The sequence below is a fragment of the Penicillium manginii genome, assembly GCF_028828005.1.
Source record: "Penicillium manginii strain IBT 31320 chromosome Unknown utg000005l:1.0-5665137.0:1.0-5668048.0, whole genome shotgun sequence".
NCBI classification, from domain to species: Eukaryota; Fungi; Ascomycota; class Eurotiomycetes; order Eurotiales; family Aspergillaceae; genus Penicillium; species Penicillium manginii.
The window spans coordinates 3,783,621-3,811,450 of NW_026643106.1; the positions used below are offsets into that span (position 1 = coordinate 3,783,621).

General features: G+C 51.7%; 14 protein-coding genes across 14 annotated transcripts; 7 read left to right on the forward strand and 7 right to left on the reverse strand.

The window, feature by feature from the left end:
- Nucleotides 1–532: 532 nt before the first annotated feature.
- N7533_007791 (SET domain-containing protein) lies at nt 533–2,664 on the reverse strand (the record flags this gene model as incomplete). The annotated part of the gene is made up of 4 exons (XM_057104441.1): nt 533–951; nt 1,128–1,464; nt 1,514–2,485; nt 2,551–2,664. The coding sequence occupies 4 exons, from the start codon at nt 2,662–2,664 to the stop codon at nt 533–535; spliced, it is 1,842 nt and encodes a 613-aa protein (XP_056959398.1).
- Nucleotides 2,665–3,955: 1,291 nt separating this feature from the next.
- On the forward strand, nt 3,956–4,596 carry N7533_007792 (mitochondrial 54S ribosomal protein uL14m; the record flags this gene model as incomplete). The annotated part of the gene is made up of 4 exons (XM_057104442.1): nt 3,956–3,970; nt 4,049–4,133; nt 4,227–4,448; nt 4,526–4,596. 4 exons carry the CDS (start codon nt 3,956–3,958, stop codon nt 4,594–4,596), a joined length of 393 nt encoding a protein of 130 aa, XP_056959399.1.
- Nucleotides 4,597–4,984: 388 nt separating this feature from the next.
- N7533_007793 (DNA-directed RNA polymerase II core subunit RPB9) lies at nt 4,985–5,752 on the reverse strand (the record flags this gene model as incomplete). Its single annotated transcript, XM_057104443.1, has 4 exons — nt 4,985–5,029; nt 5,126–5,215; nt 5,398–5,569; nt 5,643–5,752. Coding segments are annotated over 4 exons (417 nt in total), but the record flags the coding sequence as incomplete, so codon positions are not given.
- A 220-nt stretch (nt 5,753–5,972) lies between these two features.
- On the forward strand, nt 5,973–6,705 carry pin1 (peptidylprolyl isomerase ESS1; the record flags this gene model as incomplete). Its single annotated transcript, XM_057104444.1, has 4 exons — nt 5,973–5,975; nt 6,054–6,451; nt 6,506–6,622; nt 6,696–6,705. 4 exons carry the CDS (start codon nt 5,973–5,975, stop codon nt 6,703–6,705), a joined length of 528 nt encoding a protein of 175 aa, XP_056959401.1.
- A 583-nt stretch (nt 6,706–7,288) lies between these two features.
- On the forward strand, nt 7,289–8,233 carry N7533_007795 (uncharacterized protein; the record flags this gene model as incomplete). Its single annotated transcript, XM_057104445.1, has 1 exon — nt 7,289–8,233. The coding sequence occupies one exon, from the start codon at nt 7,289–7,291 to the stop codon at nt 8,231–8,233; it is 945 nt and encodes a 314-aa protein (XP_056959402.1).
- Nucleotides 8,234–8,953: 720 nt separating this feature from the next.
- Nucleotides 8,954–9,666, forward strand: N7533_007796 (uncharacterized protein; the record flags this gene model as incomplete). The annotated part of the gene is made up of 2 exons (XM_057104446.1): nt 8,954–9,503; nt 9,572–9,666. 2 exons carry the CDS (start codon nt 8,954–8,956, stop codon nt 9,664–9,666), a joined length of 645 nt encoding a protein of 214 aa, XP_056959403.1.
- A 189-nt stretch (nt 9,667–9,855) lies between these two features.
- Nucleotides 9,856–12,687, reverse strand: N7533_007797 (uncharacterized protein; the record flags this gene model as incomplete). The annotated part of the gene is made up of 4 exons (XM_057104447.1): nt 9,856–9,913; nt 9,965–10,134; nt 10,194–12,311; nt 12,376–12,687. 4 exons carry the CDS (start codon nt 12,685–12,687, stop codon nt 9,856–9,858), a joined length of 2,658 nt encoding a protein of 885 aa, XP_056959404.1.
- A 232-nt stretch (nt 12,688–12,919) lies between these two features.
- On the forward strand, nt 12,920–13,699 carry N7533_007798 (nuclear cap-binding protein subunit CBC2; the record flags this gene model as incomplete). The annotated part of the gene is made up of 5 exons (XM_057104448.1): nt 12,920–12,985; nt 13,057–13,145; nt 13,201–13,245; nt 13,321–13,512; nt 13,570–13,699. 5 exons carry the CDS (start codon nt 12,920–12,922, stop codon nt 13,697–13,699), a joined length of 522 nt encoding a protein of 173 aa, XP_056959405.1.
- A 170-nt stretch (nt 13,700–13,869) lies between these two features.
- Nucleotides 13,870–14,748, reverse strand: N7533_007799 (pyridoxal 5'-phosphate synthase subunit PdxT; the record flags this gene model as incomplete). Its single annotated transcript, XM_057104449.1, has 2 exons — nt 13,870–14,487; nt 14,563–14,748. 2 exons carry the CDS (start codon nt 14,746–14,748, stop codon nt 13,870–13,872), a joined length of 804 nt encoding a protein of 267 aa, XP_056959406.1.
- A 341-nt stretch (nt 14,749–15,089) lies between these two features.
- On the forward strand, nt 15,090–16,406 carry N7533_007800 (4'-phosphopantetheinyl transferase family protein; the record flags this gene model as incomplete). Its single annotated transcript, XM_057104450.1, has 1 exon — nt 15,090–16,406. One exon carries the CDS (start codon nt 15,090–15,092, stop codon nt 16,404–16,406), a length of 1,317 nt encoding a protein of 438 aa, XP_056959407.1.
- Nucleotides 16,407–17,416: 1,010 nt separating this feature from the next.
- Nucleotides 17,417–18,289, reverse strand: N7533_007801 (1-acylglycerol-3-phosphate O-acyltransferase SLC1; the record flags this gene model as incomplete). Its single annotated transcript, XM_057104451.1, has 1 exon — nt 17,417–18,289. One exon carries the CDS (start codon nt 18,287–18,289, stop codon nt 17,417–17,419), a length of 873 nt encoding a protein of 290 aa, XP_056959408.1.
- Nucleotides 18,290–18,952: 663 nt separating this feature from the next.
- Nucleotides 18,953–21,582, reverse strand: N7533_007802 (anaphase promoting complex subunit bimA; the record flags this gene model as incomplete). The annotated part of the gene is made up of 4 exons (XM_057104452.1): nt 18,953–19,024; nt 19,094–20,931; nt 20,986–21,159; nt 21,246–21,582. 4 exons carry the CDS (start codon nt 21,580–21,582, stop codon nt 18,953–18,955), a joined length of 2,421 nt encoding a protein of 806 aa, XP_056959409.1.
- A 954-nt stretch (nt 21,583–22,536) lies between these two features.
- Nucleotides 22,537–23,049, forward strand: N7533_007803 (SND2/TMEM208 family protein; the record flags this gene model as incomplete). The annotated part of the gene is made up of 2 exons (XM_057104453.1): nt 22,537–22,545; nt 22,600–23,049. The coding sequence occupies 2 exons, from the start codon at nt 22,537–22,539 to the stop codon at nt 23,047–23,049; spliced, it is 459 nt and encodes a 152-aa protein (XP_056959410.1).
- Nucleotides 23,050–23,731: 682 nt separating this feature from the next.
- N7533_007804 (uncharacterized protein) lies at nt 23,732–27,172 on the reverse strand (the record flags this gene model as incomplete). The annotated part of the gene is made up of 1 exon (XM_057104454.1): nt 23,732–27,172. One exon carries the CDS (start codon nt 27,170–27,172, stop codon nt 23,732–23,734), a length of 3,441 nt encoding a protein of 1,146 aa, XP_056959411.1.
- Between the last annotated feature and the right edge of the window lie 658 nt (nt 27,173–27,830).

Genomic DNA, 27,830 nt, shown 5'->3' on the forward strand with positions numbered 1-27,830 from the left:
TATTGACTAAGAGTCATCGAGCCTTGCACTGATACACTGTTAACATAGTTGCGGCTGGAAACGATCTGTCGACGTGCGGTAATTCCAAGTCCCTCCTCCCTAGAGAATAAACTACACAACCTAGGAAGCTTCAAGTTGTCTTAGATCGTCATCCACGTAAATCTTGCAAATACTCCATTAACATAAAAAGTGTGCATTCATTACAGATATGTTCGTGACCATAAAATGCGCATCGCAAAAGAACAAAGTAGAAAAAAAAACCATTCACCCAGACACCCATGCAAGAAGAAGATAGAGAAACATAAGATCTCACAAAGCGTTATCCCCCCCAATGCACCTCCCAAAAACACCCATGTGCAATAGTGCCCCCAAATAGATAGTACAGAACGAAATCAAAATCGAAGTAATTCAGGCCCCGACCCCCAAACTCCCTAGTCCAGTGGTAACGTAACATAACACTGCACCCCATTCTCGTAACACCATACCCAGCCATAGCATGGACAGGTAAAGTAAGTACAAACAAGTACAAAATTCACATCGTCATGCGAAGCTCCCTCGTCCGGTGCCGACTGGCCCTCGTACTACGACGAGACGCCGACCCGGAACCAGACCCAGGCTCAACATCCTCCGCACCGGAGAGTTCCGGCGTAGGCGTAATGCCAAAACTAAGACCGCGCTGGTCTTTCCTAGCCGTACTAGCCTCCTCATTCGAGAGAAAGCGGTGGATAGTGCGATGATCCATAACGCGTTCTTCGCCGTCGGGCCCTTTATCCGTCTGTGGCCACTGGTACCCGTAAAGCTTGGAGTGGCGCTCACAGCGCGGACATTCGCGCCGGGTTTGGTACGAGTTGCATTGGACGAACCAGGAGTCGCAGGTTTGGCATTCGACCCAGCGGTCGTATTTTTGGCCGAGGAGTTTGGGTGTGCGGGTGTAGTCGCCTGGTGCGCGGACTAGGGGGGGGTTTCGGTTTCGACGGAGGCGATTACTTTCCATTTCTTGCGTTGGTAGCGCTTTCTCTTTGGGGCTGTTGAGGATGTATCGTCTATTTGGGGTTAGTTGGGGGATAGAATTGGAGGCGAAATTGCTGTGTCGGGGGAAAGGGGGGCGATGTTTGGGGTTTGCTTACCTGTGAGATGGTCGGGCTCGTTGATCTCTGGGATGGGTTCGGCTTCGGTCTTGATAGTCTCAATGAGGTCTGTTCTCCCGATCTTGGCGAGATCGTCCACTGAGGTGGGCTGGCTGGAGGTTGATGATCGATGGGATTCGCCGGTGACAGAGCTGGGTGATTCACGGTCTCCTAGTGCAGGAGGTTGTGTGTCGGTAATTTCACTGGAATCTATAGGAGCGAGAGCTTCCTTGACAGCGCCCGCGAGGTCAGGATTCTTCAATTCTGACAACACGGGGCCCCCCCATGGAGGAGAGCAAAGCATCTGTAGACGGGGCTTCGGGAGTCGACTCCACGACTTCAGAGACAATCACTTCCTGTCGAAGTCCAGAAACCGGTCGACCGACCGCAATGGCAGCCGGGATCTGATTGATATCGATTTCCGGGCCCGGGGTAAGAGGGGCATCAGTTTCAGGGGTCGCGGTGGACTCCACGGGTAATTCGGAGAGCGAGATCTCCTCTCGCAGTTTGGAAGTTTGACGCGAGAACTTGGCGCGTTTGCGCGGGGTCGAGCAGACAGAAGGCAGGTCCTCTGAATCGACATCAGAGTCTCGCCTGCGCTTCTTTCTCGGGGAATCATTTTCCTCGGGACCCGCTTCATCGACTGATACGGGGGTTGACTCCTTGCTGGTCGCGTCGGAGTCGGCATTCTGCGCCCAGCCGTTGCGGACCATGCGCTCACAGGTCGAACATAGGCATTCACAATTATCAATGCCGAAGTAGTCTTCGCCGTAGGAGACAGTGATTTCTTCACCCTCGTGGATGTCGCGTGTGGTCATGATGGCCATGCCCTCGGTGCCTCGAGTCACAAGACGGCCATTGGCGTCACAGTCATGGTTGGCAAAGCGGGCCGGGCCCAGGAAGAAGGAGGCGGTTTTGCGACGGCTGGACATGACGACGCTGAAATCCTTCCGGGTGAGGCCCAAATCGGTCTCTTCCTCCTTGGTCATGGATACAAGGGTACCACTGAGGTATTTGATCTCCTGGCCTGCCTTGATGAACTTGCGGGCGCACAGGGCGGCCTCGGCTTGGGTGATGAGGTAGCGGTTGGTGGTGGTTACTTCGAACGGGGAATCCGGGTGGTACATTTGGATGTATTTGCGTAAATGGCGGCGAAACCACTCTTTCTCACGAGGACTCGGTAGATTGGCCGAGTATTTCCTCAGTCCGGTCAATTCCAACAGTTTGCGCTCTGCCCCGGGGATGTCCTTGGCAACGACGACATCGTGGAGGAGAATGCCACCCACCTCGTCGTCGTGGATACCGCGAGCGGAGGTATATTTGTTGCGGTTCTTGCGGATAGTGGTCCAGAAGTAAGCCTGGCAGAATTGAGGGTTAGTCTCGGTGTTTTGGGAGGGGGTTCAATCGCGGGCCAGGGGCGTACATGATCGACCAGCGCATCCGTCGCGACGTCGTCGTAACTGGCGAGTTTCGCGAGTGTCAGGCGTTCACGGGGTTCCGGGACAGACGAACTGGGTCGCGCCCTCTTGGGCGGCATTGTGGAAGTTACAGAAAGCGAGACGAGCAAAAATGGGAGAGAAATGCGGACATGAAACGGAGGGTGGGTTTGCGCGGGATGCGGAGTTGAGAGAAGTCGAAGTCGAGGAAATCGGGAAAGGGAGTGATTCACTGGAAAAGGAGGGTGAATGAAAGTAGAGATGAAAAACAAGCCAGTCAGGCTAACATATTGAAATGAAATGGTGAAGGGAAGACCAAAACCCCCAATTGCCCAAAGAAGAAGAAGACGAGGGAGAGGAGGAGGAAGAAAGGAAGAAGCGGAAGGGGAGGTTGGACTTAGAGAAGGCCGCCCTCCACTCTGCTTCTTCTTCTCCTTCTTCTCCCCTCTACAATCCACTCATCTCCCACTCTACTCCCACTTCCTCTTTCTCCAATACACGGGCTAAATATACATCATCTACCTAAGTACACCTTTTGTCCTCTGCAAGGCCACTTTGGCCCCTAAGCTCTGTGCTCTCTCACAGCCTCCCTCAGCCGCAGCCTCAGCTTATGGGGGCGAAAACAGCACAATGGAACTTGAATCAGACATGATGTATTTCTACGTTGATTACTCTACTGATTTGGATTATAGATTGCTCGGGTGCTACTTTGACATATCTCTAACTAACAAGCTGCCAGACAACATGACATCTACCTACAGCTATTATCAAGAAGATCCCAAGGCACTGAGGGACTCGGTCATGCGTGCGTGGGATAGCATAACAACCTTGAGGTAGTCCGAGACGTCCCTTATCAGTGGCTACACAATCTATCCTGCATCATGATATCCTTTGCCCTCCAGGGCTGTATTGACGGAAGAAAGCCGATGGACGCAGTCCCGAGGGTCCCTGTGCAACGGCATCCCGTACAGTAGCACATGTGTTGAAATTGGATATCGATCAGCCAATGCTGCTGGGGGGGGCAATAATGCGATGACGTTGATACCTTATGTCTCTTTACCTAGGTAATAGTCTACGAATATCTACAATATGAGTAAACTTGAGCGTTGATACTATACCGAAACTCCTCAGTGTGCATAGCATATGATAGTAGAACTACACCATCCGCGTGGAAACAAATCCAGAAATTCAAAATTTTTACAAAGTACTCAGTAGTAAATACATATCAATTCAAAACAGCAATCATTTACAACTCAATCAAGTGGGAGATGTATTAGTTAGTTGATGGTGATGTACGCATATACGTCGGACCGGAAAAACCCATTCCGAGTGGAAATTGAAGATGAACTTCCCCGACATGTCGACTTTAGATCAAACAACCCCAGCACAACCATGATTCAACTAAAGGTACACCCTACTAACCACTTCCACTTCCACTTCCTAATACTCACCTCTTTCAATCCCACTAACCACCCACCCTCACAGACATTACTCAACTGCATCGACAACTCCGGCGCCTCAGTCGTCGAGTGCGTGAACGTCCTGAAAAAGAAGCGGGCCGCGACAATCGGTCAGTCCACCCCATTCCACCCTCAATCCCTCCCAAAAAAACCCCCGTCACAAACCGCATTGAAACCGCAATCCCAATTCTAACCCTCCACAGGTGACCGGATAGTCGTCGTCGTCCAAAAGCAAAGGGCCGCCGGCTCCGAAGGCTCAGGAACAGCCCTCGCCAACAAAGTCCGTCGTGGAGATATTCGACACGCCGTCATTGTGCGCGTTAAGAAGGAGCTGCAGCGCGTTGATGGAACCGTCGTCCGATTCGGCGATAATGCTTGTGTCTTAGTGAACAAGTCTGGTGATCCCATCGGGACAAGAATGACCGGTACGTTAGCTTGTTCGGAGCGGAGCGATTCTGCGCTGCGCAATAAGGGTGCATGCTAATTTCTTCTTTTTCTTTAGGAGTCGTCGGTCAGGAACTGCGCGATAAGCAGTGGTCGAAGATTCTGTCGCTTGCGCCGGTTAACGTGTAACCATACCCCGTCACCATCACCCACCAACACAACAACCCGACTGTGATATACCTCTTTATTTGGGAGCGTGTGTAGTTTAGAGCAGCATTTGCATTTTTTTTCTCAATGTATCAATAACCAAGTTCCAATCAAGATTTAACCTTTTTTTTGCTCTGTCTAATTGAAACCAAAACCAAAACCTACTCCGAGTCGTAACACCTCTATGAAAAGAAGATCGGTAATTTTTCGCAGGGTTGTTTGTTTGTATAGCCGCGCTCTCGCCTAACTCCGCAGAGATGCATGAAAAAAAAAAGAAAGAAAGAAAGAAAGAAGATACACGCAAGATTTGAACAGTATAAGGCGTTAAAAGGGTATCGGGAATATTTCGCGTCGTCGTAAAAGGGATTATTCACATGTAGACGTTACCGCATGCACAGCATACGTAGTAGAGTTTCTGCGCGATAGGGAATTAGTATCCAGAGCCCGGTATCATAGTATAGGAGGAGAGAACGAGGGGGGGGGAATCATCAAGGATAGGAGCATCTCATACCATTCCTGTTTCAGCGGAACGCTGTTGAGACTGGAAGAAGACCGCTTCGTTCTCACCGCAGCTCGGGCAGAGCTTGTTTGCGCGTGGAAGCTACGGGGAAGAAAAGACAGTCAGTATCGTCGCTGTTCAAGGGTTCAATTCGAGTTCAAGTTCGTGTCGAGGGTGGAGTTCTGTCAACGATCCCATCGCGCTCAGTGTTTCCCCGCAGGCGCGCATTCAACAGGTACACCGCATAATAGGCAAAGACCAGACAAGACAGCAGGGAGACAAACCGTGGGGTCGGAACCGACGTCCGTAGTGACACCGGCGGTGTCGCCAACCTGGCTGTTCAGCTTGTTCTGGTAGACGCAGTAGGAGGTCGCGTCTTCGCCGACGTGACAGGTGCGGCAGGTGAATTTGAGAGTGTTGGTTTCGCGGTCCTCTTTGGGGTAGAGAAGGTTAGAGCTGGGGGGGTATATTAGCGTGAGTGATCTTGGGAATATGCGGACTCGGCCAGGATATAGGGAAATAAACTTACCACTCGCGGCAGAAACGGAAGTGAATCTGGTCGGAGGGTTTGGTGTCGCCACCAGCGGAGGGAGATGGACTGGCAGACATGATGGGAAGGTGTGTGTTGCGAGGAGGAGGCTGTGAAAGAACAAGAATAAAGTGAAGGCGAAGTGGAAGTGGAAGTTGAAGTGGAAGTGGAAGTTGAATTGAAGCGGCGGAAATCTAAAGGTTTGCACTGTTTGCACTGAAATTCCCCCGCAATTCGGGCCCGCCTCGAAAGCACTCGACTTGCTCATCCTTGAACATTCACATTCACATTCACATTCACATTATTTTAGCTATATTCCCTCAATTCGCAATGGTATTTTTCTCTTTGATCTTTTATTCCCATTCATCCCCTTTCTCTCTCTCTCTTTCATCCAATCACTAACACACCCAGTCTGATTCAGGTCTCCCCTCCAGCTGGGAGGTTCGCCATTCCAACTCCAAGAACTTGCCTTACTACTTCAACCCTGAAACCAAGGAATCCCGCTGGGAACCTCCATCCGGAACCGATACCGAGAAGCTTAAGAATTACATGGCAACCAATCACACCCCCTCAGCTCGCCCCGATGCCGCCGGCCAGGCTGAAGGCAAGATCCGCTGCAGCCACTTGCTGGTCAAGCACAGTGGCAGCCGTCGCCCCAGCAGTTGGCGCGAAGCTGAAATTACCCGGTCCAAGGAGGAAGCAATTGAAATTCTGAAGGGTTACGAACAGAGAATTCAAGAAGGCGAGAGTCTGGGAGACATTGCTGTCTCAGAGTCGGATTGCAGCAGCGCTCGTAAGAAGGGCGATCTGTACGTTTTGCAAGCTGCCTAGATGATGTGCATTATCGCTAACGAGAGATTTAGCGGTTTCTTCGGCCACGGTGAGATGCAGAAGGAATTCGAGGATGCTGCGTTTGCTTTACAGCCCGGCCAGGTTAGCAGTGTCGTTGAGACAGCCTCGGGTGTTCACCTTATTCAACGGTATGCAATGAATGGAGAATCTTGTCTATATTTGGCCGGTGTCTAATCATCATGTGCTGACTTGATACAACAGGGTCCAGTGATCTACACCGCGATCTACTAGATGGGACTTTGGTAAACGTATAAGGAACTTGGCCTTTCCATTGTTGTTCTTTTGTCGCCAGTGCACCTCTCAGATTTTAAACACTCGATTGGTCTTTTCGATGGGAATATGGAAAAAAAGGCAAACAAAACTCAGCACATTTTTCGACGGGATTTCGAGAGATTTTATCCGCGGTAACCCATGATGTCGTTCTAGAGCAAATGAAGGTGAGAAAATACAAGAGAAATAGCCTCGTTCTGCGGTCTTGATATAAGATCACCGTCAATGAAACATGATGATTCCAGCAAACAGAAAAACAAAACAGACAAGATGTTGTAGGTGTAAGTGTAAACGTGGAAAGAGGAACCTTCCATCGTTGCCTGCCACTACTTCACCCTCACCTTCACCTTCACATTCACCTTCACCACTCTCTTCCTTCCCTTCTATCCTTCATCTCACCTCTTCTCTTCTTTTCTCAAGGTATTATCCCTATTTCTTATCCATCTATCCATACCTTCAATCCTCTCCTCAATCCTCTCCTCTTCTCTTCTCTCCTCATCTTCTCAATTCTCACATCCCACAAAATGGAAGACGAAATCCGAAACCGCCACACAATGAAACTCCTAGCCACAGCAGGCAAACCCTCCATAACAAACTACACCTACAACCCAACCGACTTCACCCTCCCAACCTACCTCCAAGTCCCACTAGACCTAAGCATCGCGCACACCCACCTCCACGAATCAGCCTACGCCGCCATCCGCGGCATGAAAGAAATCATGCATTTCCACGACCACCGCTTCAGCTTCCTCTGCCCGCAAACACCACCCACAACCTGGACCACGCACTGCAAATCAATGCAACGCCTCCGCGACTGGAAACAAGATACTTTCCCACCACCCAGTGCAGCCAACCCATTTCCAACAAAGGACCCCACGCTCGCCCCGCGGCCAAAATTACCCAGCGACGCAATCCGCATCTGCCTCGATGCAAAGTACTACGCGCACTTTGTGTCGTCGTATGTGCGGTTTCTGGACGAGTTCTTTCACGGCGTTTGGATGGTCTATATGAAGGCTAAATGCGCGGTGCAGGGTCTTGCGGCGCGGTGCTTGAGTGAGTTTGTTTATCGCGAGTGGAGGTATTGGTGGGATGGGGAGTTCAGGAATAATATGCGTAGGTGGGAGGATTGTTGTGCTGTTTTGCCGTTGCCTATGTGGGAGGATGTTGTTGATGAGGTTTATCTTATGGTTGTTGATCGGGTTGAGGAGTCGGGGGAGATTGCAGCGGAGCTTTGTCGGACTTGGATTGGGGGTGGGGGTTGGGATGGGTTGAGTCGAAGAGGGGGAGGGGGAGAAGGAGGGGGGTCTGCGTCGGTGGCTTTGAGGGGGGATGTGGTTTGCGATGATGTGGTTGAGATCAATGTTAATCTGGGTGCGGATAATGCTGGTCTTACGAGGGGGGAGGAGGGGGAGGAGATTCAGGTTTGTTTGGATGTGGAATCTATTGACTTTGCTCGTGGGTTGAATTAATTGGGGAGGGGGGGGGGGTTTGCTGGTTGTGTGGCACTTAGGAAAGGACTCGGATCTATGAAAGAAACTTGAAAGTTAAGAGGTTAACCCCTAGTAGAAGTTTTCGATACTGTGCATTCAATCTAATGAACGCTTCATTCTAAACAATCCGATCTATACTAGAAACTAGTGGTTTTCATCGGATTGAATGGACTGTGTTCGCAACTCTTACGAGGAATTAGCTTCAAAGCCAGAAAACTTCTCTTTCCGCTATAGCCCTAAATATCTTCTGGGAACCGGAGACTTTTGTTTCATTTCATGTCTTCAATCTCGCATATTCCAGTGCTCGTTGGTTTCTACGATCGATGTCACGTGAGACATGAACCCTATGTTCAGGTTGGATGATTCAACCTACTAGAAGTATTTGGAAATATCTCACTGGAAATTTATTTCGTCATTATAAAAACAGAATAATAAGTCTCGGGTAGTTACGAGCCTGAAAACACCCAACTCTTTGTGCCATTGTCTTTGTCAATTGCATTATCGCCGAACAATGTCCTGAGGTCAGCCTGTAGTCAAAGAATGTCTCGGTCGAGCCACTATATAGATGAACCAGCAGCTACAGACAATATCCATCACCATTCAATTTCAAACTCCAGGGCTTGGTTACTAGTATCAATATCTGATCACGAAAATCTAACAGTACTAACACCGGTATTAAAACAACAAGCCCAATCCAAAATGTGCCTAACCTGGACCCGAACATACACCCTCTGCGGCTGCACCCACGAACTGACAACAACCCCCTGCCCCGAAACTCCCCAATGCGCAGGCTCAAAAATCGCATTCTTACAAACCAACTCAGTAACATGCAGAGAATGCTGGCGAAGCGGAGACAAGCGCACACTCACCTCAGGCTCGGACGCAGATGACGAGCACGAGGTCCAAGTTTTCCCCGATGATCCCGAGACCCCTGCAGAGGATAGCGAAGATGAACTTGAAATATGGCACGACGCGGTGGAAAGTAGTACTAGTAGTACTAACATAACGCCAGCGTCAACAGATGAGTCTGAGTCTGAGGATGTATTTATAGATGCGTTTGAATACGTTGACGAATACTGTTCTCCGGGCCTGGAGTCGAGGCCAGAGACGCCGTTTCTTGATTTGGATCATCCTGAGTGGTTGGGTATTGTGGATGGTGTCGATGCGGGGAGAGTGTGTCGGTCTGTGGAGAGGGTTTATCCGCATTATCGTGCGCGGATGGGTCCTACGGAATGGGGGTTAGTTAAGGGTGAGTTTCTTCGGTGTTTAGATTGGTTGTGCTGAATAAGGGGAGTTACTGATTCTGTTGTCGTTTAGTTTCCACGGGGGAATATGATTTGTTTGGGTTTGTGAAGGATCATGATATTGATATAAGTCCGGGCGAAGGGTCTGCGAATGAAGATGGTGACTAGGCTGGGCGAGGAAGCCTCTGAGTTGATAAGTTTCACTACGTCGTACGTTTTGGATCCAGGAAGTAGGAACGTGTCGATAATATATCTCATGTATGCCATCATGCTATCGGACTAGTAATTCATAAATGCAGCTGTGCCGTTTCAGGGAAAGTAATTGATAACAATAAAAGTCATGTCGAACATGTCCTTTTACATGCTCGTGTTGAGACGTTCCAAACGGGCCGTAATAGCATCAATAACGGCCGACCTGTTATCTGGATTAGCAAAAGTATTTATCAATGACATCTGGGAAACTTACTCTCGCTCAACCATCCTCATCGCATCGGCAATCTTAGCCCGCTGCAAGCGCTGCGGCACTCTGGGCTGAGACCCGCCGGGGGAAGACGGACTGCCCGGTTCGGTAGGTGAGGGAACCTTAGCCACGATGGACTTGGTGTCCGCAATGAGACTAGTAGCCAATTGTTTGACCTGGAAGGTGTGTCAGTAAATAAGCCTAGATGCAGAAAAAAATAGGGACCATCTCTTACCATCTCCAAGCGTTGCGCCAGTTGCTGATCTGCTTCATCACTCTTCGGCTCCTGCTCGCTGAAAGACTCGGACAAAACGTTGACCTCGTTAACCCAGGCCTTCTCCCTCTCGCTCAGAGGGCGACCACCCGAATTGAGAAGCTTCCCGCGCAGCGCATCATATCGCTGCGCAAGTTGCGCTTGCCGATCCCTCGCTGCGACCAATCTCTTATCGAGGGCTTCTCCGTTCCGAGCGCCCTCCTTGCGATTCCCATCCTCGCCAATCTCACTCGTCGCGCCCTTGATACGCTCCGCAACTTCGGACAGCTGCTTCAGTTGGTCCTTCATCTCGCCCTGCAGACGCTCGCAGCGGCGGAAGAGGTCTGAGGCTGCTCGCTCGAGCGCATTGGTATGGGCTGAGAGGACGCGATGGGCAGAAGTCACAAGGTCCAGGGTTGCCGGGGATAGGCGCACCTGATCCTTGAGCGTGTTTCGCTGGCGGTGCGGGACATGCTTTTCGACGAAAGAGTCCAATGGAGACTGAGCATAGAGAATCGCGGGAACTTGGTACGGCGCACGTCGGGGAAGTAGAGCGGGTGATCCGGGTATAGGGGAATTTTGCTGGAGACCAAAATCTATAGACGCAGAGAGGGCGTCCGCGGGGACATCCATCGCAGCCGCGTACGGGTTGGAAGGGTTGAAGGTGAGAAGAAGATAGCCAAGGTCGTAATCGTAGAAGACCACAGGGGTAGCGAGGTGTTCGTTCTTGACGGTCAGGTCGGCCTCCGAGACTTGGAGAATTTGCTCTCTCTTAGCCACATCTGAGTCAAAGAGAACCTGCATTCGGAAGGCTGAGCCAGAAATGTCCTCTGACTGTAATTCGGCCTCGAGTCTTTGGACAAATGAAGACATTGAGAAGAAGGTCACTGTGGTCGTATTTGTGACGAAGAAGGAGTAACGGGAGTGGACATCCCGGGTAAAAGTAGGCCAGGTAGCCACTGCAGCGTCACTATCCTTAATAGTATCGAGCGATTCGAGCAGCACCAGATCGGCAGGCTCTGAGAGAGGAGTGCGGAAGGCATTCTTGCGGGCCTTGGGCAGCCACTGGCCCTCCACGCCATCCAATTCTAGACAAATATGGACACGACCATTTCCGCTGGTCAGACAGATGACAGTGGCTGAAAGCTGATCGCGCTCGCTCGCTTCCACTGCCAATTCCTCGTCTTCGCCCATCATCAGGTCTTCGACGTTGAGTCTAGCAGCAATAACCAGAATATCGCAGAGATCCAAGTCGTCTAACTCATCTCCCGTCTCGAAACGGAAAGGACCTTGTAAACGTGGGATAGCACTTGGGTTCCCGGGCCGAGTGAAAACATCCGCTCCTTGAATTGTATCCGATTCGGAAGGAGAATCTAAAGGCTCTTGATCATCAATCTCTCGTAGCCATTCATATTGCTGTCGGCAAGCGGTAAGCTCCTCCTCCATATCCTCTGGTGCCTCCTCGAGAGCTGCCAATTTGGGAATGATAGCCGAGGAGAGCGCTGGGATCGTTGCGGATGGGGCCTGCCACTTCGAAGGGAGTAGAGGGCATAGCGCATAAAGATCACCGGGCTTCATCGCTACCCAGAGAGTCATCGGCGCCCAAGCATCCTCCCTCTCGCTTCCATTGCCGGCAAAACAAGACGATGCGACTTCCATATCATAGATGTCGGCAGAAAACCCCTTATTCTTGCCGAAGCCAGTAGGTGCAAAGTCTTGGTCCGAAGAGCTCCCATCTACCAATTTTTGCAGATCAATCGCGAGTGTTGGCTGGTCGAAAGACCAGTGGTTGTTTCTATCCAACTCCCACACTCGAACGGCAGCATCAGCGGTAACCGTCACAATACACCCACCGAGGTTGGTGTGCAAACCCAGTGGGTGCCAGAGCGCAGAGACCACGGGTGCTTCAGGAATAACATGGGTGGTGGGACCAAGTTGGTAGGTCTTTAAGCGGATGGGTGAAGTATCTTTAGACGAGAGATGAGAGGAGTCGGGCAGTACCGCAATGTGGACTGTATGCTCGGTCACGATCGCGAGGAAGGCGCCATTCGGCGATGGGAGGATTTGATGGATAAGACCATAGACGGGAACCGCCAGAACCTGCACCTCGTCAGCTATATCTGCGTATTTTAAACAGCTTCTTCTTCTCTCGCACAGCGCTTACCCTATAAGATGGGATCTCGCCGTCCTTTGCAAGCTCCTTCGTCTGACCAGTGGAGGCTTTCTTCTGTCTCGCCTGCTGCTGCCATTGATCCTTCACCCGGGCCAAATTCGACCAGCGAATCTCATTGTCGATCACGGCAAAAACCTCATTTCCTCTCTTCGCGATCGTTCTAGTCGCTCCAGTGGGTGTAGCAGACTTGGGATTAGGCTGAGTGTTTTGCGCCGGGGTTGCGAGAGAACTGCTGGTGAAGAGGCTAGCACCGGGTGAAGGCCGGCACAGCCAAGCCGGCGCGTAGCTGTTGACCTTTGGCATAGAGAGATGTGATATCGACGACGGGAGGAGTATCGAGTGTTGTGATCTTGTTGTTGGGAAGAGATCAAACCATGACCAAACAAGGCGGAGGTTGGTTGTTGTTGGGGAATTCTTCGCCAAGAAAATCAAAGGGAGCTCCGAGCTTCTCCTCCGCCTTTTCCTTCCTCCAACTCAACTCAACTTCACTTCTACTTCTACTTCAACACCTCATTATACAACTTCGGCCCTCACGATGAGTCTTCTAGAAGTCAACACTGTAGACCGACTGGATCGACCCAGCGCGTATTATGCTGGAAAGGTGCGTATCCCATCTCTGATCCCCCCCCATGGCTTGATGCGATCGCGCGCTAACTGGAATGTTGGAAACAGAATAAGAGACGCAGAGATGATCGGGAGGATCGAGAGCCAGAGCCTACGGACAAATTGAAAGGCGCAACTACTCTCTATGTCGGAAACCTGTATGCGCCTATGATCGACTCTCTTGAGATGGTTGCTAATCGCGGCCCTTCCTAGGTCCTTCTATACCACCGAAGAACAGATCCATGAGCTTTTCGCCAAGTAAGTACATTGCTCTTTCTGATCAAATTGGACCCCGGTCCACCCTTCCCAACCTAACTTAATCTCTCTGTACAGATGCGGCGAGATCAAGCGATTGGTGATGGGCCTCGATCGATTTAACAAAACTCCATGTGGATTCTGCTTCGTCGAATACTATACTCACCAGGATGCTCTCGATTGCATGAAATATATTGGTGGCACGAAGCTGGATGAGCGCATCATTCGAGCAGATCTGGATCCTGGCTTCGAAGAAGGGCGACAGTATGGGTATGTGGAATGGATCCTGGAAACAGGTGTAGAAGCACCAACTGACATTCTTCACAGACGTGGTAAATCAGGTGGCCAGGTCCGCGACGAATACCGTGAAGAATATGACCCCGGTCGTGGTGGATATGGCCGCGCATACGATGAACAACGTCAACGAGAAGAGGATGAATACGGCGCGGGCAGGTAGGTCTGATCTTCAACAGGTCTTGAACAGGTTGCGACTTAATGGTCCCGGAAAATGGCGTTATTCCTTCGGCATGATATCAATTAGAGAACAAACAGGATTCTTTCTATTTCACCCGGTCCCTTCTATGTCTTATTTACAATTCTTTCCCCATATCCTCTTATGACGATACTCTATTGTCCCAGCTTGTTTCTTCGGAGAACGGCCGCCTGCACCTGGCGCAGCCACCACGCATGGATTCTCGCATCTCCGGTCAGTTCGGGGTGGAAGCTGGTTCCGAACACATTGCCTTGCTGCACCGCCACGATGTCACCGAGTTCCTTTTCAGGGCTGAGATCTCGACCCTGGGTAGCGATCACCGAAGCCGGCCTGGATAAGGTGGCCAGCACCTCGACGTGATCGGCCGTGGCAGCCTCAGCGGCGGGCCCCTTGGCTTGACGCGATGGCGCAACGACTGTCTCTTCCAAGTTGACTTCCTCGGTTTGGATGCCCTTGTGGTGGGGCAATATCCGCTCAACGATAGGCGCGCGAATGAAGACCGTTGGGAAGGGTGCTGCGCCTTGGCCTAGGAATGGTAGCTCCAATGGAGCCTGAAAGCTTTCTGTCTGTCGACCGAAGTGGTTGCGATTGACGCGGACATCGAGACCACCGATGAGTTCTTGGCCACCCTTCTTCGTCTTGTTCGCCGATTCAGCCAGCAAGATCAACCCAGCGCAAGTACCCCAGACTGGCTTGCGATGCACCCCTATAGTTGCCACATTAGCATCTGTCAAGCCGCCTTTTCCTTTGTTCTTTTCAAGGAATGGAGCCAGGACTCACTTGACAAATTCTCTCAATGGCTCTAGCAGGTTCGATCTGGCTGCTACAAGAGACATAGTGGTGCTCTCTCCACCAGGCAGGACCAATCCGTCACACTGCGCGAGTTCCTGTGGGGTGCGGACTTCAATAAACTCCCATCCAGCCAGGGACTCCTGCTCAGCAGCCTTTTTCAACAGCTGGACGTGTTCAAAGAATGCGCCTTGTAGGGCGAGAACTCCCACTGTAACCGGCATGATTGTAGATGTTATGAAAAAGAAAGAACTCAAAGTGGCGTGGGTTCTCCATTCGCCATGACTCTTTTGGAGGCACGTGATCCTTATCTTTCCGCGGGGAATTGCTTATCTCCACGTGGTTCCTACGCTTTTCCCAATTGGGTCATCTGCAGCAAACACCACCACCTTCTCTTGTCCCACGATCGTTGCATCTTACATCTTTGTCGGTTCTATTTTCGAGCTTTATGTGATCTGGCGTCTTTCAATTGCACCGACCGCTCCATTTTTATAGACTAATTGTGGGGAAGTCCAGCCCTGTCAGTTCTGACTGGCCCACGACCTCTTTATATATCCCCGCCATCATGGAAGCAAAGCAACATAAGCAGGGAGATATGTTTCAAGACGGCCCGAACACACATAACGTCGACCCCGCATTAGAGGGCTTTCCAACGCTGGCACGCTGGTATATCGACGTTCGAGAATGGGAGGCCAATGGCCTAGATCTCCCTCTGTTAGAGTCATTACGACCAGCCGAGCAGCAAGCCGTGAAGCGATATCACTTCGCCGCAGACCGGCGCATGTCATTAGCATCTAATCTGCTAAAATACTTCTACGTACATCACGCATGCGGCGTACCATGGAAAGACATAACCATCAGCCGAACAGAGATGCCGCAAAACCGACCATACTACGCATCCAAAACATCCACCAAAGTCGAGTTCAACGTCAGCCACCAAGCGTCGCTGATAATACTAGCCGGAACGATCGCGCCGTCAAAAGAACTCCTCCAAAAACAGTCCACCAAAACTACTACTATTAGTAGTACTAGTACTACTCCCATTCCACACAAGGGCGAGGATTTTCCCCAACTGGGCATCGACATAACATGCATCAACGAGCGCCGCAGCAAAAACCCAACCACACTCCACGAATTCACCGAATTCGTCTCAATATTCAGCGAAGTCTTCTCACCAACTGAACTATCAACAATGACGAGTCCCAAACAAGTTCTCCGCCAAGCCAGAAGCCTAGGCTACGCAAACAGGGTCGTCCCTGATCGAATTAATCCCGACGGCTCGGAATTCCACAGCACCGAGTCGATAATCTCCTTCGGTCTCAGACTCTTCTACTCATACTGGGCATTGAAAGAAGCATACCTCAAAATGACCGGCGAAGCCCTCCTCGCCCCGTGGGTCAAAACGCTGGAATTCAAAAATGTCTTCCCGCCTGAACCTATCTCTTCCGTCGCAAATGTAAATGCGAACGCAAACCTGGATTTGAACCAGTGGGGTCCGATATACCCACACGTCGTGGTGACACGAGACGGCGCTGAACTTGGAAATGTCCGTCTACAACTTCAAGCCTTTGAAACGGATTTCATCATCGCGACTGCGGCACTTGGTCCGCCGGTTGGTCCTATCCCGGCCTCTTCGCAGAACGGGGCCTTGCGCCATTTACGGGGTTTCAATGGTACTGATGGAAGTGGAGCTCAGGGCGGACTTGAAGATATCGCTCTTTCTAGTAAGAGGGTTGTTGGTGATTTGGATCCTTGGTCGGGTGGGTTGAGAGTTATTACGGACCCTTGGCTTCCTGCGCAGGAGGTTGATGTTGAGGTGGATATGAGAGCTTGTGCGGAGGGACGTTGTGTGCATGGTTCTGGTTCTGTTAGCGGGCAATGATTCCATTTAGTGTCTGAGATCCTAGGATCGGGTGAGGATTTTTGGATTGGTTCATGGATATCTTTTATGGGATTTTTTCCTTACTTGGTGTTTCCTTTCAGCGAGGAAGTGATTATCTAGGGGGGTTGAAGTTTGCCTTTCGGATTGGGCATTGGAAGCATTGCGAGTGATATTCCATTTGGTTGGATTGCATTTAATACCTGAGCTACAACACAACCTTGGAACTTTGAAATTCAAGTATACACCTGTGCACCTACCTAGATTGATCTCTACTATCTAGGCAGTAGTAGTTTGTTTCTTCTTGCATTTCACCCAGCGCCCACTACTAGTAGTTGATGATTTACGCAAGAAATGCCAAGGCTAAAAAAGTTCAAGTTGAAATTGAAGTTGCATCTTCTCCTTTCTATAGAATCTAGCAATCCACGAACCTACAAACCAAAACCCAAACAGAGCCGAAACAGAACGAAGTGGAGCAAAAGCGAAGAAAGCAGTTCATGTCATCTTTTCACGCTAAGGATAGGTATATATATATCTGGGAACAAGTCGAGGGGTCCCTGGCTACTAGACCGACTCTTATCCAGTTCAGGTTTCGCCGGACTGAGCCCAGCGGATGGAAAAGCCCAAAAAAGGGTAGAGGGGGAACGTTGTCCAAGTTGTCACTCTTTCCCGTGGCCAAATGGTCGGATAGGGGGGAACTGTTGTTTATTGTTTGACTGTGTAGTGCGGTGTATTGGGCACGCTGGAGGGGCGGGGGTAGTTCTATCACATCATGAACCCGTAGGGAAGGAAGAAGGGATGATTCGATGTGTGTACCAATAGAAATAGGAGAGGAGAGGAGAGGAGTGGAGTGGAGTGGAAGGAAATGTACAATTAGGGTAAATGCAGGATGTTTCCAGGATGAGGATGAGGATGAGGATCAGGACGATTTGAGTGGGAGGTTGTTGATATTCCACGCCCGGACACAGACACGGAGAAGAAAATGAGACGAGGAGAGGAGAGGTGCATACTCCTCAAATCTCAATGGCAGTAGAGACACCGTTCGCACGAGAAGTCTCAACCTTGGAAGTCTCGGCGAATTCAAGGATAGTCTTCAGCATGTCCTCGCGGGTGGAAGTAGTCAGACGATCCACGTCGGCGGGGGTAAGATTCTTAGTCTCGATGGGAGGCAGAACCCGAACCTTAATACTCCCCGCATTAAACCGCAGATTCCGCGGGGACATCACATGCGAATAATTCTCCGCGACGACGGGAACAATAGGCACGCCCGCCTTGACAGCCAAATGGAACGCGCCCTTCTTGAAAGGCAACAGAGTCGGCTCATCCGAATACGAGCGTGTGCCCTCAGGGAAAATAAAAACGCTCTGTCGGTGAACGCGCATCTCGTCGACTGCGCCGTCGAAGGCTTTCATGGCTGTCTCGCGATTACCGCGGTCGATGAAGACCGTGCGGGACAATGCCATGAACCAGCCTAAAACGGGGATGTTGCGCAGTGACTTCTTGGCCGTCACGCTGCAGTAGGGAGGGAAGATGGCGCCTAGCATGAGGACGTCTAGTTCTGTTTGGTGGTTTCCGATGAAGACCGCGGGTCGGGTGGTGAGGTGTTCTTGGCCAGAGATGATGTCGAATGTTACACCTGTTGTAAGGCGCATGACCCATTTGAAAGAGCGGGCTGTAGCATATTGCGAGATGCGGCCGTAGCCGATTAGACGAAGGAATATTGAGGCTAGGACGCCGTATGTTGCGCAGAGGAGGAGGGAGCCGTAGGCTGCTAGGCAGCGTGCGGCGAAGGCTGCGCGGGGCACCTTTTGGCCTAGCGCGAAGAGGGAGAGGGTTACGACCACGAAGGAGCTTATGCCCCGAAGAATATAGGCGCTGATCGACATGGCTGGCGTAGGAAACTGTTGGAAACGGGGGGGTTAGTTGATATGTTTAGTGGGCTGGAGGTGTTGTGGGGAGAGAGGCTTTGATGGTGCTCTGGTTGTAGAAGGTAGAAGTAGAGGAGGCAATTCTCACAGGTAATTAGATCTAATGGCCAGCAGAGGGAATGTCGAAGAAGATGGACATGAGGGACATGAAGGACAATCGTGGGGGGAACTGCGGAGGTGATGGGCTTTTTTTGCCCACGCCGACTCACCGCCTGATCGCGGCAGATGACGGCATCACCTGAGTATAAATACACTTCAGTATAGATACACTTGATATCTACGAGTACCGCTGTGCTGATTATCAGATAATTCTCTGCTTTGCTGTTCATCGACGAGACCTCGTCTTACTCTCATAATGTACAAAAAGAAAACACCATGCCAGAAGCCAGATGTCTAGACCTGGAAAACCCCAAAAAAAGAACTCCCGGTGATGCTGTGCAGAAAAAGCGCGGCAAAGAAAAAGAATAAAAAAGAAGAGGCAAGAAAGGATAGACGTAGACTGAGACGTAGACGCATGAATAACCAGCCCCGAGAACGCCGAGCTCGTAAGACGGGATCCCAGGCAAATGCAAAGCAAAGCAAAGTAAAGCAAAGAAAAAGCAGACCCGGTACGTCACGGGTCTATGCCATGTCTTCGTCTTCCATGTCATCGTCATCCAGCGCCTCCATCGCATCCTTGATGAACTGTGCAGCCTGGGGAAAGGGAATGTTAGATTGATACAGATACGGGGAATGCGTGGTTTCAAGAAAGGGGGAACATACTTTTGGGTCCAGGTTCAAGGCCGTCGTAAAGTGCTTGATAGCATTGGCCTTGTCGTGGAGCATCTTGTACAGCTTACCGAGAAGGTAGTGCACATTGGCCTCGTCGGGAGCCATGTCCTTGAGGATCTTCAGGTCTGCCAGGGCAAACTTGTATTCTTGCAGTTTCATCAGTACTCGCGCCTTGCGGAAGCGTGCTAGGACGGAGTGTGGGGCGAGAGAGCAAGCGCGCTCGTAGTGGACTAGGGCTTTCTTCGGGTCGTTCATTTTTTCGAGGACTAAACCAATGCAGCAGATGAGGACGGCATTGGTCGGGTTGATGGTTGCGGCGTTGCGGAAGTGTTGCTCGGCATACTCCAGTTTGCCCATTTTGTCGTAGACGGTTCCCAGTCCGTACCAGGCATTATAGTGCCGGTTGTCGGCATTGATTCCATGTCGGTAAGCATCCAGTGCCTTGTCGTACTCTTCGTTAGAAACGTACTCGTGGCCCTGCAGGGTGAAAGCATAGGCGAATTCGGGATCCAGCATGGTAGCTCGTTTAAAGCATTTCAGTGCTTGGTCATGGTCTCGTTGGTGGGAGAAGGAGTTGCCAATGGCACACCATGCTTGAGGGGACAGGCGGTCCGCTTCCAGGAGTTGATGGGATAGGTATGCCAATTCGACATCACTCTTCAAGTGCCACAGCACTGTCGAGTAAATCTCCATATCTTGGAGTCGAGTCGGTGCCAGTGCCTGAACGCGGGAGAAATACTTGGCAGCTTCTGTATACATTGCTTGCTCGAAGTATGCACGGCCAAGCTGAGCAAGTACCCAGGGGGTCTCGCGTTGGCCCTGTGAAAGGGTATTAAAGTATGAGACAGCTTCAGGGCATTTGTAACGACTCAACGAGAAGTATCCTGATGCAAGTTTTGTGAAGAGGCCGAGAAGCCAGTACAGGGCCTCGAGTTCCTTCGTTCTTTCGGCTGTCTTTGGTAGGGGTGGGGGTCCAGAGCTCACAGGCACAGATGCCGCGCGCGGCTCCTTTCCATCATAGTCGGACGACTCCATCGGCTTTCGGTTGCCACTAACAACACGGCCAACTGTCCCCGTGCGTCCTTTCGTCGTTGTGCCTCGGATCTTTTTCACTTCACGGCCATCTCGCCCGGCCAAGGTGGCACTTGAAAATTTGCTGGTCGTAGGTTTGATTTGATTAAAGAGCCTAACACTCCGCCGCTGCGGAGCACCAGGTTCGACAGGCTGTTGAGATACGGGGTGAGCTACTTGACCAGATACCGTGCGTTTACGATCTCCGAAACGTGGTGCAGGTGGTGGTTCCCGATCTCCCGGACCAAGTGCTGGCTCCTCTGGCTCAGTACGTGGCCGGGGTCTTGGTCGAATTCCGGTAGGACGCATCTTCGGAGGCGGGTGACCAGGGTGATCTGAGCTCATCGTTTGAATTGTGCGGTTTTTCCTTGCCGGAGCCAACGGAGGCTCCCATGCGGAGTCCGGATCAGTAACACCGTTCGCAATGCGAAACTCCTCGGAGCCCGATCCACTGCTTTGATTCCCTGGAGTTTCCATGCCTTCATGAATAACATGCGCCGGTACCGATGCGACAGTAACTGAACTCCCGTTGAGCTTTTCCCAGAGAGCAGAACTTCCATAAGTGGTTTCAGATTCGGCGCGGGAATTAGGGACCATGAAAGGGTCTGAAGTCGCGTTTCCAGTTGTCTGTGCGGGGAGACTGCCTCCCGTTGGAGATAATAGATCTGTAGGGATTTCCTCGGAGCCCGGGGCGGAATTAATGATGGCGAGAAGTTCGGGACTGAGCTGGAAGATATTTGGGACTCGGATATTGACGCCTGTCAGAAGTCAGTATATACGACAGTGCCAAATGCTAGAATCGCAAGGCGCACCTGTAGAACACAACCCCAGAAAAGCATCCCACATAAAGGGATTGAGTTTTAAAGAGTCCACATAGCAATCAACCGCCTTGTTCAAGTCCTTGTGCGCTTGGTATAGCTTTCCGAGCAGGCAGTATACCGCGGCGGCATCTGGAAGATGTTGCCGTTGGGTTTCGCTGTGTTTGTCTAAAGTTGTGGTCAGCACCATTCTCGAAGGGAAGTCAGACTGCCAAAGAGCTTCTCCATAAGGAAGTCCCTGGCGAGGAACCTACTCCAGTGATTCTTCGACGCCCAGAGAGCTTTGCTGCGCTCCAGGGCCGTCGCGCCGTCCAAGTACTTCCCTACATCCAAACAAGCTTGCGCATAGACATATGCACATCCCGCATGCATGCCTCGCGAGCCTGAGGCCTGACTGAATTCTAGGGCGGCCTTGATTTCTCCATTATGCAGGTGACAGAGGGAAAGTAGGTATTGCGCTTCGAAGGATCGGGGTTCATAGGCGTGCAGGCGTTCGGCGAGAAAGAGGGCGTTCCGGATTAGGTTGTTGTCGATGTGATAATAAATAATGTGTCGCAGCTGACTGGCGACATGGCCCGTGGAGAGGGCCATGCTGAAGGGGTTTGCGCACGGGGATCTTAACGCGCGATTCTCGCCACGCGGAGAGATGGGGTGAGGAGCTGCGCAATTTTGGATTGAGAGGTGAGATCGAAAAAGGAGGTGAGGGGATTTGAAAGGTTATTGTTTCTTTGAGTGGTGGATCTGGTCGAATCAGAAACCGAAGGGTCTAAGAGACGGCGACGGCGGCGGCGATGGGGTCCGAGACGCGGGGACACAACGCGAGATCGACGAAGACAAAGACGTAGAAAAATAGTCCATCAAGACCCTCTCGACTTGAACTCTGAGATTCTCGACAGGAGTTGGCGATTCCGAAACCTTTTGCTGGGAGAAGGGTAGCTCGAAAGGTGCAGCGATCTCGAACGGATCGGACGCCAACGGACAGGAATGTAAACGCCAGCCGGAAAAGGTAAGAGCAGGAGCGGTAGAGACGGCGATGGGTAAGGCGGGAGGATGGGCGAGAAGAAATGCCCGAGAGGAGTTACTGGAAGGTCATTATCATAGTGTAGAGGGAAGGAGGAGTGGGATGAGGAGGAGTTTGGTGAATCTCGAGAAGTATCATCCAATGCAGTTCCCGTCGTTGTTGCAGTGAATGGTGACTATTTGGGTTGGGCGGTCTTTCTGCCAGGCGGTCAGGGTAGTGGTGGGCAACAATCGGACTTATGTAAGCGAACGTTACCTAAGCTTAAAGGTTACCCAAGCCTGAAGGTAAAGAGCTACTGCAATTGCTCTCTCCACACTGCATTGCACCACGCACCACACTGCACCCTGCCGATACCACAGGTGTCCCATTCTATGCACTCTCCTATACATATGCAGGTTTGAATCGGGCACACACACACCACAGCATCAGATCTTACATAATCTTGATCTCCACCCCACTCCACGATCTACTCCAACCTATATCAACTCATATCAACTCAACCTCAACCTCCACAAACCGCTCCAATGGCCCAAGTAAGTTCCAGAAACCCACACTCCCGATTACCTCCATGTCTAACACCCACCCAGAAAGCCGCCAAAAGCCTGGCAGCCCGCAACACCGCCCTCCTAACCCGCACCCACCTAATCTCCATCACCCTACACACCCTCTACCTAGTCCTCCACTTCCTTATCGGACGCCCCCGCTCCCTAAAACCCTACATCCTCCTCGGATTACCAACCCTAATAATTGAATACTATCTCGACCGCATCGGCCGTCCCCGCCACGCCGACGATGGCAGCCTCAAGTCCGCCGGCGAGGATCTGAACGCTACGGGTTTGACGGAGTATATGTGGGACGTGCTATACTGGACGCAAGGGTGTATTGTGGCTGTTTGCGTGTTTAACGATCGTGCTTGGTGGTTGTGGGTTGTCGTGCCTGTTTATTCGGTTTATTTGGCTTATTCGACTGTTATGGGGGTTAAGAGGGGGTTTGCGGGGATGGGGGGTGGAGGGGCCGGTGCGGAGGGGGGAGGGTGAGGTGCCGTTGAGTAAGACTCAGGCTAAGAGGGAGAAGAGGGGGGATAGGATGAAGAGGGGGAGGGCTTAGGTTGCTTTGCTTTGCTTTGCTTTGCTGTTGGAATTGGGCTGGGTTGGTTTCATGGCTGTATGATTAGTGGATGTACAATGTACCATGTACAGGGTTTCTGCGGCTGGCTGTTGTATTGGATATTGGTTCAATTACTAGTAGAGCAGCATCAGATGGTGAGAGTATTGTATTATGTACCCAGCCTACCGCGACAAGGAAACTTGAAACCGCCGACCCAACTACTAGTTAAAACAAAATAGAGAAAGCCGAGCTTAAGAGGCAAGGAAGGAAAGCAAAGGAGACAGGGTTGAGAAAATACTGAACATCAATGTGCATCTTATAGGTCATGAACATATTGCCGTCGTGACAAACTATATGGGGAATAAAATCGTCAATAGCCCCAGTTTTGGCAGAGCCTCCAACGCTGCAGAGACATGGTGGAACAGAAACAGGAACGGGGATTGGAATGGTAAAAGAAGAGGGAAGTAAAAGGGATCGGAGGATTGATAAGACAGGGCGAGGAAGGGTGAGAAACGAAACGAAGAAACATCAAAAAACCCGCCACTCATGAAGCCTGTCCAACCGGATCATGCGTGGCGAAAACGAAGTAAATCAAAGCTTAAGAAGATTGGATCACAGCTCATCTTTGCTAGAAGAAGCCGCAGCCTTGATGCTACTAGTGGTATCCTCGATGTGGGATACGACGGTCTCGGCCGCGTCTGAAGCAGCGCTGCTGGCGCTGGAAGCAATGCCCGCGACCTGGGACTGAGCATGCTGCACAGCTTCGGCAATGCGGCTAGTCGCGCTCTCCACAACGCCGGGCTCTTCGCCGTAGATTGCGGCGCTGGCCTTGGACTGGATGTCCTCGATGGCATCCTTGGCAACGTCAACATAGCCAGACTCCTTTCCGTAGACGGCTTCGCTGACGTGGCTGGAAGCCGTGGAGTAGGCATTAGCTGCAGCCTCAACGGCATCACTTAATTGTTCATTGGCCTGTTCCACTACATCCTCCACGCTGGGGACATTGGTGGCATAGGCCTCCGCGACAGAGGAGGCGGATTCGTAAACTTCGCCCACGTAGCTGGAGACAGAGGACACTGCAGCTGCTGGGTAGGGGGTCTCGTAGGCAACGCGGAGTTTGCTCAAGACGCTCTCGGTGAAGGAAGGCTGCTTGCCAACAAGAAGCTCGGAGATGACGTCCTTGACGGCGTCAAACTGGGGAACAACCTGCTGGAAATACGGTTCTGGTGTACCATAGATCTGTTCACTGGCCTTGGACACGAGTCCTTCCCAATTCTCAGATGCCTGGCTGGAAAGGGACTCGAGAGCTCCAGGAGTGGTACCGTACAGGGCGGAGCTGGCAGAAGCAGACGCAATAGATAGCGAGGAAGAAGCGGCGGAAAGAGCTGCGTGATATCGGGAAGAAGCATCGTCGATGATGCCCTGGGCCTTGCCGTCATCAGCAGATGAGATGATGGAGCTTGCAGAAGCCACTACCGCAGCAAGACTGGCAGAGGCAAGGGAAGAAGCCTGTGAATACTGGGATCCAGCCCCATCGATGATGTCTTGGAATACCAAAGGAGCAGGGGTGGGGGTCGGGGTGCCATAGACAGCCTCGGATGCTGTTGAAACGAAAGCAGTGTAGTGATCGTGAGCCAGACCGACAGCTTCATAGTAGCGGCGCTGGGCATCCAGAACAAATGGCTGAACACCGTTGGAAGTGGAGGTGGGCTCAACCTGACGGACCTGGGCGAGCTGTTGGGAAGCGAGGCTGAGACCCTCACTGAGGCGCGACGAGGCAACGGATGAGATGTGGGCGATGGGTCCGGATGGTGTGGGAGTAGCTGCAACACCACCTAGCCTTGACTCAAACTCCTTGGTAGCATATTCCACCGCACCAGAGTAGGCGGACTCGATGGAAGAAAGAACCTGCTCATGCGCAGGAGCGCTGGATTGAGACATTTGTCCGATCACCTGGGACTTGGCGATTTCGTAAAGCACCCTTGCCTGGGAGGTCGAGTCTGCAAGAGCAGAGCTCGCATCTTCATAAACATCACCGGCTTTGCTGGCGAAGTTACGGAAAACATCCTGATCATCCTGGTCAATGATAGGCTCTCGTCGGGTATTGGCATTCGCGGCAGCAACGCCAAAAGCTGGTTTTCCGGACGCTCGTAGGTTCTCATAATCATCATTCAAGGTTGACTCGTCATCTTCCGCTTCAGTCGCCTCTGCATCAGTCACCTCGTCGTCAAATGTCGAAACGGGCTTGGAATCAGCAGTCACATCCTCCTGGTCATCTTCGATGGAGGCATCCGACTCGGTGCCAGGAGCCGATTCATCTGTTTCGGGAATGTCCTCGACAGCCTCGCCACTCTTGGCCTCCTCAGAGTCCTCAGACTCTTCGGGCTCCTCCACTTGTGGCTGAGGCAGGGCTGGAGGAGACTCGGTTCTACTCTCAAAGTTGTCGCCAACCTCCCGAGCGGCAATTTTCCAATGACCGACATCCTTCAATCTGATCAGTTCTTTGGCAGTCTCCTCGGCAACATACATGCCGCTCTCTACGATTTCAGAGGCCACAGCCTTCGCGTTGGCGACCGATTGGTGATTCATGCCGATCTTTCGGATCTCATTGCGCCAGTCGTCGATCTGGGCCTTGAGAGCGTGGTATCTGGCCCAGTCCTTATAGGTAACATTGTCCATCCAGGCCCATCGCATACCAATCTCTTGAAGGCCGAGGTCGCGAATGTTGTCAAGGACATCAAGAGTCGAATCCACTGCAGCGGAAACCCTGCGCAGGAGCTCCTCCTCAAAGGACACCGACCACTCGCGGAGGGTGTGGGCGCGGTCTCTAACAGAGATGGCAGAGGTACGGATATCAGTAACAAGCTGGTCACGGGCGACCTGTTCCTCTTCAGGGGCATCTACCTCAGGTAGTGAGGCCGCAAGGTCATTGATCCGTTGCTTTATGGAGGAAACCTTCTCCGACGCCACAGTCTGGAGAGCTGTTGAGAGACTTTGGCCGTGGCTATTAGCACTGCTAGCAATTAGAGCTTGGACGATTTCCTCGATGCGCTGCTCCATATCCTCCACTCCTCTGTCGGCAGCGAGCGCAAACTTTTCCTGCCATCTTTCGAGGTCAGAGTCAATCCGCTTGCGGGCTTCCTGGGCAACTTCCTCTGGCGAAAGAGTGGGCTGGACAGTCGGGGTTTCCTTGGTAGTGGTGACAGTTGCGGTGGTAGTTGTAGACACGCTGTTTGAGGGGCGAAGCGGTACGTGGGAGCTGGGAATGATCGAAGAGACAGGCTTCTCCATGGAAGCGCTATCCACATCTTCAACGACTGCCCGGAGGCGTTTACCTTCGCGGTAGCTGGCCAGACGCTGGCCAATCTTGACAAGCTGGGGCTCAACTTGCTCAGAGTATAGACCTGTGAGATGTGGCCATAAAGAGCTATTCGCGAAATAGACTGCAGAGGACCATGTATACTGAGCGCCAGGGACGACGTGGGTGATCAGTAGATCCTGGCCAACAGTGTAGGTCTTGCCGATGAAGGGCTGGGAACGAGTATAGAAAGGCACGAAGTGATTCCAGTAGACGGTGGTCGCAACACTGCTGGCTTTTTGGTAGTAAGGCGAAACCGCGGCGACACCTTGTTGAACATATGGATCTATCTCCGCCGCATATAGTTGATACGCTTTCTGCTGGGCGGCTTCCAAGCGGGGCGTGACCTGGGCGTCCCATTGCGCGGCTCCATAGACTTGAACCTGCTGCCATGCGGGGGCTCCATACTTTTCGTAACCGGACTTCGCAACCTTGGATGCAGGCGCATAAACCTGCTCGTTGAAAATCTCCACATAGGGGCGGGCCTGGTCAACATATGGTGCGGCGTATGTGTCGTAATATGGTGTGACATAAGGATCCACGTGCGACCGAGCAATCAGATAAGGCTTGCAGACTTGCGGCGAGGTGTCGGTTAAGTCGGCGAGACGCGACGGGCATCGGAAAAAGGGGGTGAGCAGCGTATACCAAATGAATAAGCTAGAGACAGCCAACGAGTCAGTGGGGATCTTGAGCATGGGAACACTGGCAAATGGAAAGCAGATATGTAACCTACCGTACAATTACTCCGACTGTCCACCGAATCGGACTTCTCGACTTCACGGAGGAGGGACGGGGTGTTGTTCTCTCCTCCTGCTTGATGATCGTGTCTGGCGCGTAGCCATTCTCTTGGACCACCATCCTGGCTGTTATAGTCGAGTTGAGTCAGGTCGAGACAACTGGTAAGAGAAAAGTTGCGAGGATGGACCGCGGACTTGCCAGCTTGCGAGTCACGCCAGTCGAAAAGGGTTGAGAGACTGAAAGAGGTATAGATGGAAGAGTTTATTGATTCATCGAGTCTTAGAGTTAGCCTGGGAGGCAAGTGGCTGGTGGAAGCTAGAAGCTGGAAGAGCTAGAAGAGGGAGAGCTCTGGGAATGTTCGCGTTGTCTTGGCGAGATTCACGGGCCGCGGTCAGATCGCAAAGCAGGTGGGTTACCAAGTCAAAAAGCAGGTTTATACCCGAACATCAATTTAAAAGGCGAATCGAATCAAGGGAAAAGAGCCAGGTCAGTAAAAAAAAGTCGCGCCTCCTACGCAGCAAGGGGAAAGGAAGCTGGGCTCAAGTATTGTAAAGAGAGCAGCAGCAGCAGACAAGGCGGTCACTGGCAGAAAGCAGTGGTATGATATCAGATTCA